This window comes from Schistosoma mansoni (assembly GCF_000237925.1).
Source record: "Schistosoma mansoni, WGS project CABG00000000 data, chromosome 1 unplaced supercontig 0135, strain Puerto Rico, whole genome shotgun sequence".
Classification (NCBI taxonomy): Eukaryota; Metazoa; Platyhelminthes; class Trematoda; order Strigeidida; family Schistosomatidae; genus Schistosoma; species Schistosoma mansoni.
This window is the reverse complement of record NW_017385993.1, coordinates 44,925-56,033: the sequence shown is the minus strand read 5'-3', so window position 1 is coordinate 56,033 and position 11,109 is coordinate 44,925. Positions and strand designations below refer to the sequence as shown.

The 11,109-nt window shown below is 40.0% G+C and overlaps 1 protein-coding gene and 1 non-coding gene across 3 annotated transcripts in view; both read right to left on the bottom strand.

The window, feature by feature from the left end:
* Positions 1–8,726: 8,726 nt before the first annotated feature.
* The window catches only part of Smp_094050.1 (mitochondrial processing peptidase non-peptidase alpha subunit (M16 family)), a gene marked incomplete at its 3' end in the record, with an annotated part of 13,040 nt that continues 10,657 nt past the window's right edge, over positions 8,727–11,109 (bottom strand). Inside the window, exon 7 of one of the 2 annotated variants that reach the window (XM_018791652.1) lies at positions 8,727–9,061. In XM_018791652.1, coding sequence (XP_018645170.1) covers positions 8,865–9,061 — 197 coding nt within the window. The remainder of the gene's footprint in view (positions 9,062–11,109) is intronic. The other variant, XM_018791651.1, reaches the window with a different exon arrangement.
* Smp_tRNA_01157_Gln_TTG.1.1 lies at positions 10,161–10,227 on the bottom strand. Its single transcript has one exon. It is a non-coding gene (tRNA).

The window sequence follows — 11,109 nt, the reverse complement described above, 5'->3', positions numbered from 1 at the left end:
ATTAAATTTGAAAGTTGTAAAATTATCTGTTACTAAGGTAGTAGAAGAAGAAGAAGAAGGAGGAGGAGGAGGAGGAGGATAAGAAGAAGACACACATTGTTTTGTGTTCATCGTTATATGGCTATGACCTCATAACTAGTAAAAAAAAAATTGGCTACAAAACACGAGTGTCTTAGAGAATAATTTGTAAATCGAAACCAACTGGAGTTTGTAAGCAAAGATGGATAGTGGATAGCAGTGGAATCGAGGACGCACGTTTCATCCTATTTTAGACTCGTCAGCCGGATGTACCTGCATCTTACAGTTGATGTTTACTCTGGGACTCAAACGCAGTAATGATTAATGACTAATGATTTAAACTATAAAATATACTGTAATTTCCACAAAACTCCTTCTGTTTATATCTTCATTATTATTGACCAATGTTTCATTAGTTAATAGTATACTGAATTTGAGACAGGACGAAACGCGCGTTAAACTGGATTCCACTGCTAGCCACTATCCATCGTTATCTATTTCTTATTGATAATTCACATGAAACTAATCAGTCACTAAAAATTTATCAACATAATCTGATCAATTGTTCATCTAGAACTATAAAGATTTAATTCTTACTTACTTACTTATGCTTGTTACTCCCAATGGAGCATAGGCCGCTGACTAGCATTCTCTAACCCACTCTGTCCTGGGCCTTAAAGATATAATTTGGCAACAGTGCAAGTATAGTTTTATGTTTAATTGTCAATAGTTCGATAGTTTTTTTTAAAGTATATGCATATCTTTTTTAACTTTAATTCTTTTTTCGACTTTTTTTTGTTTCTTTACAATAGTTGGAAACCAATCACCATTACTGTATGTGTTGTTATCGGAGTTTTAATTCTGATATGGATACTAAGTTGTGTCTTTGGATTATGCAAATGTCTTGTCAATTGTCTTTGTTGTTGTTTCAAAAGGAACTGATTAAAAAGTGCCTATTACTACTTTATTTTATTTTTGAAAAAAAAGTTTCCAAATATTTTTCATTCAGAAACTCTACATATAACAGTTTTTTGCTACTTATTAAAATAATTCAGTAGTATAATTTTGTAAATATTATTTCGTCAAGATATCAAGTAAAAAAAAATTTTCGTAAGTACAATGATTTTCAGAATTTATCATAGATTTCTCAGGTTATTTCATTAACCATGCATTCACATTTACTTGTAAGTCATGATTAGTCAGCCTATTCGTATGTGTGTTCATATATGTGAATTGATAGTAGACTGGGGCAACTGTTTACATGCTGTTTTTAATCTTCCGTGAAGTTTGTCTTTACGATAATAATGATCATGGTTCGTTCAATTCCTGCATCAACATCCTGTTGGGCACATCATCTATGAAATAACAACGCATAAGCGGAGATTTCTTAGTCATAGCTTAAGCATCTATTCTGATTTTCGTTTACAAACTTCCCATTTTCATCGACAGTAGGCAAGGCATCCAGTTTTCCACAGATCATTTCATTAAACCACTTGATTGTTATTCTTGAACTAGGTGTTTTTATCAGGTTTATTTTGTTCTGCAGAGGTAGAAAGTTGAGGGAATGGGAATATTGACCTTTTGAAGTGCTTAATTTTATTCCTTCTTACTGATCTATATACTTCTTTTATTGGTAGAACATCTAAAAAGACTTCCCTAATTTGAAATTACTCTTCTCTTGTGAATTTTAATGGCAGGATTTACCTTGTCGAATTGCCTGAAAGCCTCTAGTTGTTCGGTACTGTATTTACAAACGATGAATGTAACATCTACTTACTGATAGTAAAATGTAAACTTTGAAATGAGCTGTTTCAGTAGAACAGTTTCAAGCTACAACTTATATATATATATATATTATATTTAAACACATATATATTGGTACAAAAGGGCACCAGATACATATGCGCCACACAAAATAATGAAAGTAGGAAGAGAAAGGATGAAGAAATAACGCGGACTAAAATGTACAACCAGAAGACACTTTCGGTTAAGAAAGTTAGAACCACTGTTTATGAAGAAAGTAAAAGAAGGTTGCAGCAGGATCGCCACTGGCTCCTATTCTGAGCCATATCCGATAACGTCTCTAGCCACTGTGTTGCACCATCTCTCGGACCCCAGCCAGGGAGTCGTGAAGGACCAACAGAAGCTAGCTCTTTGCAGCTTTCTTTCATGCCACGACACCATGTCATACACTGACCTCCTCTCCGCTTTATCCAACCAGTCCCAGAGTCGGCAAATAATGCACGGCGTGGAAGTCTCTGGGACGACATTCGTAAAACATGTCCAAGCCACCGAAGTCGGTGTTTCAAGATGGTGACACCAATTGAATTATCGTCTCTGCGCCCGAACACACGATGCCGAACCTCTGCATTACTAACATGGTGTTGCCACTGGATGTCAGCAATCCTTCGGAGACAACGGTGATCGAACACAGAGAGACGTCTAACATCCTCAACTCGGAGAGGCCAGGTTTCACAAGCATAGAGCAAAACTGCTCTCACCGACGCGTTGTAGATCCAACCTTTTATAGCCAGACTAACATCACGAAGGCGCCAAAGATGGCCCAGATTGGCATAAGCCACTCTGGCTTTCCTTATACGTGCATCAATCTCATCACTCACGCCACCACCAGCACTTATATAGCTGCCTAGATACACGAACTTCTCAACTACTTCGATCTGCTCACCATCCAGGGTGAGTGCAGGATGAGAATCCTGCCAGTCTTGTAGGAGTACTTTGCACTTGGAGGGTGCAAAGCACATGCCGTACCTGCGGACACTGATTGCCAACTGATTAAGTGCTGATTGCATGCCTTGGGCATTATCGCACAGTAAGACAATATCATCCGCATACTCGAGGTCAAGAAGTCGTTCTCCAGGCAACATATCCACACCGCCATTACTTACATCCACCAGAGCTGTTTCCAGGATGTCGTCGATGGCAAAGTTGAAGAGGAATGGTGAGATCGGGCAACCCTGCCTAACCCCACTGCTCGAATGGAACAAGGGAGAAAGGTGGTTGTATGCCCTCACTCTGCCTGAGGTGTTCGTATACAGGGCCTTTAAGATGTTAATGAACTTCTCAGGCACACCCTTCTTCAATAGACAATCCCAGAGAACAGTCCTGTCCAACGAATCGAAGGCAGCCCTGATATCAAGAAACACTACGATTGTTGGCCTGTGATAAGTATGACGGTGTTCTAACATTTGGCGGAGGGTGAAGATGTGATCAATGCATCCTCGACCAGAACGAAAACCAGCCTGCTCCTCGCGAGTCAATCGTTCTCGGGTTTTAAACAACCTACGAAGAATGACAGAAGCCAATAGTTTGGACGCAATCGGAAGTAGACTTATCCCCCGATAGTTGTTACAGGAACAACGTGAACCCTTTTTAAAGATAGGGACGACTATTGACTCATTCCATGATGTTGGAACACTTTCTAGCTCCCAAACCTTTCCAAACAACACAGTCAGTTCCTTAGCCAGAAAGTCACTACCATCTTTAAAAAGAGCTGGAGGTAAGTCATCTGGGCCCGGTGATTTGTAGCGCTTCAAGAGTTGGTGTTCCTTGCGGACTTCCGCCTCGTTTAATGGATCAGTCGTCACCGGCCATGGGGGGCAGGACAAACTGGTTGATGCTGCCGGAGCGGCAGGCCAGTTGAACTGCCCTTCGAAAAATTCCGCCCATCGTCCAAGACGTCGAGAGATGTTAGTGATTGGCATCCCGTCATCCTCGTAGATTGTTTCACTCACACCAGACTTCTTGCTGCCAGTGGCTCGGATGAGTTGGAAGAGCTTCCGGCAGTTACCAGATGCAGCTGCTGCTTCCATCTCATTAGCACGCTCCGACCACCAGGCTTCTCGGTCCTTACGCAAGCTTTGCCCGATTTCATTACGTAACAGCCTTCGTTTGTGGTCAAACTCACGGTCACCCGGAGCAGACCGACGGGCTTCCATCAGTTGTAAGGAGCCAGAAGAAACCCAGTGCTTGTAAGCGGGACGTTTCGCGAAGCCGCAAGCGGCTTTACTCGCCATTTTCATGGCGTCGTGAAGATGCAACCAATGCTCATCTATACTTTTCGGTGGGATGGTAGCTAGCCTAGAGGCTAGCTCCGCTCGATACTTACTTGCAACAGAAGTTGCAGCCAGTTTACTAACATCGATCCGTTGGTGGTGGTCAATCCTTCGGCCACTGAAAAGTAAGGTAAGATTGGCGCGGACCAGGGCATGATCAGACTCCAGATAGGTACTCCAAAAGGAGCGGCAGTCTTGTACACAACCACGCCAGCGGTAGCTGATCGTGATGTGATCAATCTGAGTCCAGGCTTGAGATGCAGAGGGAGGACGCCAGGTGGCACACCGGCGATGACTGTGCCGGAAGTTAGTGCTAGCCAGAAACAGGTTGTGGTCTGTGCACAGTTGCAGCAAACGGTCCCCGTTATCTGTCCTGCGACCAACAAGTCCCCATCGGCCACCTAAACGACTCTATTCTGTGCCTAGACGCCCGACCTGAGCATTCAAGTCTCCGGCTAATACTACAATATCTGTCGAACGCGCTTTCTGGAGAGGAACTGTTAACTGGTGGTAAAACTCATCCTTGATTGCATCCGGGCTGCAATCTGTCGGGGCATAGGCGGAGATGACGAAAAGACACCGTTTCTCACGCCGGTTTCTTCTCAATTTGATGGAACTTTCTAATCTAACAGCACATAACCGACTGTTAATGGGGATCCAATCGATTAGTGCTGCCTCAACCCTAGCGCTTAGTGCAACACCAACGCCTGCAAGACCAGACGAAGATGCCACAGGGTCCCCGGATAAGCGCACGTGAAACAAGCTTTTCGAGGCGACAGATGGAGAGCGGATTTGTAGTACTTCACTAGAGTCTTGAATACGGGTCTCGGATAGACAACAAACATCAACATTAAGACTTTCTAAAGACATAGCCAGCCCCATCTGTTGTCCGATCTGCATTAGTGTGCGAACGTTGAAGGAAGCCAGCTTGAACGGTGTACGCGGTTTCAGAAAGACTGCTTCAGTATTCATAATCAGTGGGAGCATTCACTTTCAACCCGACAGTGACTGGAGATCGTTTAGATAGGACAGAGTTTCCACCATGGGCGAGCTACTGCATAAGTTGGAAAGGAAGGATACACATTTTGAGAATAAAGGGAGTGAAAAAGCGACGTAGTAAATAATAGTAATAATAATAATAATAATGATAATAATAATAATAATGGTAATAATAATAATAATAGTAGTGTAAATTGTCTTGCATCTAGTGTGAGCGAGAATAGTATCGTCAATAGAATTCATCATTTCATTTATTTGTGTGTGGGCTGTGATACTGCCCGGGTGCCCAAACTAAAGCAGGTGGTTTTCTTAGGGGGCCACACCCCGAGCCTTTGACCTCAAGGTCTGATTCACAAGGCAGTGGAGCATCGTAAGGAGATGCAGTCCCATGGTAGCCGTTGACCAGCAGAAGGTTCATTCGTCATTCGTTCCATCAGGATACTGGAGCCCATTTGCACCATTGGTTTGGAATCAGGGTTTTCCAACTCCCCTAGGTGGACCCTCCGTGTCCACCAACCCGGTTAAAGCACCGGACATTCGCTTTTCGTCCTCTCACTTTCGTAAACAACACCCCCGCCACGAGAAGGTAGTGAGTAGGACTTCCCTGGCAGAGGCTATATATTCGCTGGCCATGTGAGAGCATTTCGAGAGGGAGAGTGGGCTCTCCCCACTCTCGGCCGTACCAGGGCATTTGGGGGCAAGCTACAACTTTACCTTAAACTAAAAAGAATATTCACTTAGTACTGTTTGTTTGAATCTTCCCATCAATGTGTTAGGACTGCAACTGGTCAGTCTCTAATTGGCATATGTGCATACTGTGCGTATTGCCTCGATATAACCTAAATTCACAAGCATTGTAAGCAGAGATGGGTAGTGGCTAGCAGTGGAATCCAGGACACGCGTTTCGTCCTATTTGGGACTAATAATGGTTTAATAGTTACTATTCTTTTGTTCAGAAATACAATTCCAACCGATTAATGTGGTGTGAAAGACATCATTCAAAAGATAACTGTTGGGGCGATTCTGAAAATTCCTCACAATAGACATGACAAGCACAGGAAACATTAAGAAGCATTTTATTCAATCAGCGTTTGACTAGAAGCTTTGCTAGAAACATCACAAAAGTGAAAAGTCACATATAGAGTTTCTGATTGACTGATTACTACGCTGCTTCTATGTTTAGTAGCATTCCAGAATTTTCAGGAAAACCCAAGGACTTCTAAAATACTATAAAAACCCCATATTTTCTGTACATAAATGAACCTTTAGAGTAAAGTGCTTCTCGTATATTTTGCACCTTTTCTCTCGTGTTCAAGTTGCTGTGTAATTCTAGCTTGGGGGTTACGAGACTAGCTTAAGATCCGAGTATAGCGTTCAATTAACAAGACTTATCAATAACAAATCTCTTCCTAGAATTTTTCGGGTTCACACAGCTGAGGAGTTTAAAACCATGATTATGTTGTTGAAGGAAATGAACATCAACTTGCTTGCGTTCATCTATTCTATTTGAAAAAGTAAAGCGAACTTTTAGGAAGAGGATTCTTTTAGAACTTAATTACAATTTAGCTAAAAGAAACGATTGTATTTAGAATTCCATTCAGTTCATTCATTTTGATGGATTTGAGTAAACACAAAGCAATAATTGAGGCTGAATAATATAAACTCAGTTTAATCCAAGATTTCCATTCAGCTACTTACAATCGTATTCATATTGAAGTATGAGATACATGGAGTAGTTAAAATCATAAATCAATTGAAGCTAGACCACCATGGAAAATCTGGAAGCACTGGATGGCCGTTTCGTCCTATTGTGGGACTTCTCAGCAGTGCGCATCCACGATCCGGCCTCGCGAGATTCGAACCCAGAACCTACTAACTATGAAAATACAGAAATCAACACAAAACCCCTTCTGAATATATGAAATAATAGAATGACAATCGTCAGTAGTAAATATACCAAGTAAGCATGGGTAAGATCATTTGAAGAGAATATTTATAATTAGTAATGTCTGAACTCTGGGAGAATAGAATAAAGAACGATTTGCCTTAAATCCTACAGTGCTAATCAGTTTTCTACATACTAAGACGACCTATGCGATAGTCTTTGGAGCGTGCCACAGCAGTAGTAAATACCTTTGCTTAGTTATCTGCAGCACAAAAGTTGATAGCTTTAATTCTGTGAAGAACGAATTTTGGCCTTATTAAATTCAGAATGATACTTAGAACTATGTAGCCAAGTGCTAATTTGTGAAATCAACTTTAATTCTTCTTATTCGCTCTAATATTTTTCTACTACCTAGTGAACTTAAACACTTTAATTCGCTCAGCTGGTTCTAAAATCAAAACATAAATATATTGCAAGGCAAATGGTCAGTAATGAAATATCAGTGTGTATGCAAGGTTTACATAGGAGTATTCTCCAAATTCCCCAGCTCATCCGCTACCGCTGATTGTTTGAAAATTAACCGACAAACAAGCTCCAACGCGTTGCTATGTTAGACAAGTTGTGACTACGTCTCTGTTCTACAAATATTGGCACTCAGATATGTACAACTCTTCAAGGGAAACAATGATACAACTCAACTGTCTAAACCAACTTAGATAGAGAAGGGGCCACGCTTATAAGGATGTTGAGAAGTCAAGTTTTTTTTAGTTTAAAGTTATAGTTGACTTCAAGATCCGTAGACGGCAAAAAGAAAACTGCCCAAAGAACTTTTAAACTAATTGTTATCCTTGAGAACTTCCAAGAACTTAACTTGGTTACATCTCTCTATAACCTGAATGGTTATATGTCTGTCATTAACATAAATATCTGAAACTTCAAATCAAATGTAACCATGGATTAAATACCCGTTGATTCCTGTAACAAAACTAAGCTGTAGTTAGTCTCCCATCAAATTTCTGGTTTGTAATTTGGTTTAAAAGTTTTGTACACTATAAGAACCTAGAAACTACATAAAAGACCAAGGATTAGTGCGTAAAAATCGATTGATGAAGTAGTGAAACTTCATCAGTTGAGATGGCTGGGACACGTTTTACGTATGCTCAACCACCGACTGCCCCGACGTACAATGCTTTATGGTGTAGGAGTAGGTTGGAAGAAAGCTAGGGGTGGCCAGACCAAAACGTGGCATAAATCCATGAAATCGCTGACAAGTGGACTGAGCCATGTTGGTAGGTGTAGACTACCTGATTGGGATTCGCGAGATGATAGCGATCGATGGTTAGAGACCTTGAATGATATGGCTGAAAATAGTTTGCGATGGCGAAGGTGCATCCACTCTTTGTGTTCTCCCAAATTCTATTCCTCTGTATTCCTCCTGTCCCTGTCCTTTTTCTCTTTCCAAATTTATTTCACTTGTATTATACCCCCTTGAATAACATCTTCAAATCCTAATCTTTCGGAATACTGTTTATACTCTTACTACTTCTACCACTATGGGATTTGAATCGACAACTGCATCTATGTGCTCAAGTGGTATGGCAACTCGAACTGATGTACGTACGTACGAAGTTCTACGTTGTGACTGACTGACTGATTTAGTGCGTAAAAATTTAATATTTCCAGCTAAAAAAAATCCTTATCAGCGTGTCTAACAACAGCACCCCCCCCCAAAGAAGACAAAACAACAACTTCATCATTTACACAACTAATCATGATTCAGTTATATTGAACAATTTACAAATGATATGAGTTCTCATATAAGAGAACACACATGGCAAATGAAAACGGAATGAAAAAAGAGAGAAGGGGAGAAACGTAAAAAGATTAAATTAAATAAACCCTTTAAATATATTAGAAATGGTTCTTGACTTTGATTTCCTCTCTTTATATGATTCGCTATTTAACAGAGAAATAGTATCTTCAAGTGATGGTAGTTTATCAACTCGTCCAAAACCGACTAATGTTGGTTTACATCGATGAATCATACGATGAAGAAGTTCATGAAGATCACTTTCTGTTATTTTGTCTAATTAATAAATAAATAGACAAATAAATAAGCAACAATAATAATCATTAAATAAAGAATAAAAATGTTACATTTTATGATTGATATGTGGGAATTATTCTCGTGTTTAACGACATAGCCCACAAATGCTCTTGTACGGCCGAGGGTGAGGAGAGTCCGCTCTCCCTCTCGAAATGCTCTCACATGGCCACGCGTATATAGCCTCTGCCAGAGAAGTCCTACTCACTACCTTCTCGTGGCATCACTGTTGCTTACGAAATTGAGAGGACGAAAAGCGAATGTCCGGTGCTTTAACCGGGTTGGTGGACACGGAAAGTTCACCTAGGGGAGTTGGACAACCCTGATTCCAAACCAATGCTCCACATGGGCTCCAGTATCCTGAGGGAACAAATTGCGTATGAATCATTCGTCGGTCACCGGCTACATTGTGACTGCATCTACTCACGATGCTCCACTGCCTTGTGGATTAGACCTTGAGGTCAAAGGCTCCGGGTGTGGCCTCCTAAGAAAACCACCTGCTTCAGTTTGGGCACCTGGACAGTATCACAGCCTTCACACAAATCAAATGAGATTTGTGTGGTGCATATATATCTGGTACCCCCTTGTACCAATATTTATGTGTTTAAATAAATAAATAAATATGTAACCAGGGAAAAGTACCAGTTATTTGATTTCACCTCTTAATGAGTCATTTCCTAGTTCTGATGGAAATGTTCCCCGAAGAGTGCATTTAATAATGATCCCATAAGAACAATATCCGACTGTTTGTGAAATTAGTCATTGAATTACAAAGGAACGTTCTTTGTGCATCTGAAACCTAACTCTCTTGATATAGAAACAGAATATCTAGTTTCTATGTCCATTTTATTAAGTTTATTGTATAAGGAATCTAATGTCTCTAAAAAGGGAACACTGCTGACTAAAGATATCATGAAACTAATCTTGACTACTGGATTTCTTATTTTGCCAACAAATTTGAAAGTACTTTACATCATTGTAAGTAAAGATGAATAGTGGCTAGCAGTGGAATCCAGTTTGACGCGCGTTTCGTCCTATTTGGGACTTGTCAGCTGGATGTACCTGCATCTCAGAGTTGATGTTCACTCTGGGACTCGAACCCAGTACCTTTCGCTTCAAATGCTATCGCGTTATCCACTTGGCCACTGAGTCCTGATGTTTAATGGTTTCAGAATTTGAATTAGTCGTTTTATCGTAGAGTGATAAACAAAATTAGTCAAATCCAAGATTTGTTGAAGGGAAAACTGTTTTTAGGTATTTCAAGAAGATCAAACAGTTTTGGTGCCACTGTTCCTTTGAAGATAGACTTTCAGACTCACCGCATCTGTGAGTACTTAATAATTAAAGAGTAATTGAATATTGATTACGGAGACAAAAAAAAAGTTGTGGAAATAGTTCTTTTCTAGTGGATCAAATATTTTAATAAAATTTCTGAGGACTCTAAAAATAACATGATAATTCAGGATGACCTTCTACGACGATGAAAACAATGAACAAGTATAGCATCCTATTGTTTTCGAAAGCTGACTGACTAGTTGGATGACTGTTAATGACCACTTTTGTCAAACCGTTCTATTACATGATTAAAAAGTTTGGAACTGAAAGAATTGGGAGCAAACACGTAAAATGAATAGGTGATTCAAGAACCTAACTTCTGGCAACTTACAGAGATGTTTTCAACGAAAACTAATCAGATTCACACAAAGTTATTGGTTGTAAAAGAGACAGATGTTATAACCTTTTAGTATGAAGGTGATTGATACTGAACTTTAGACTAACATCAGTAATAATGAACGACTACGGATAATCAGAAGGGGTTTTGTGGAGATTTCAGTATTTTTCAAAGTTGAAATCATGAGCTAATTGAAACAGACTTACGCTGTTGAATCTTTTCTGACTACGATCTACTACGTAGTATTTGTTTCAATTGCTTTCTAAGATGTAATAACGCTTATTTTCTGTGTCGCATTGAATCAATACTATCGAGTGTTATATTAAAATAACAAATGCATTATGATTATTAATTTGAT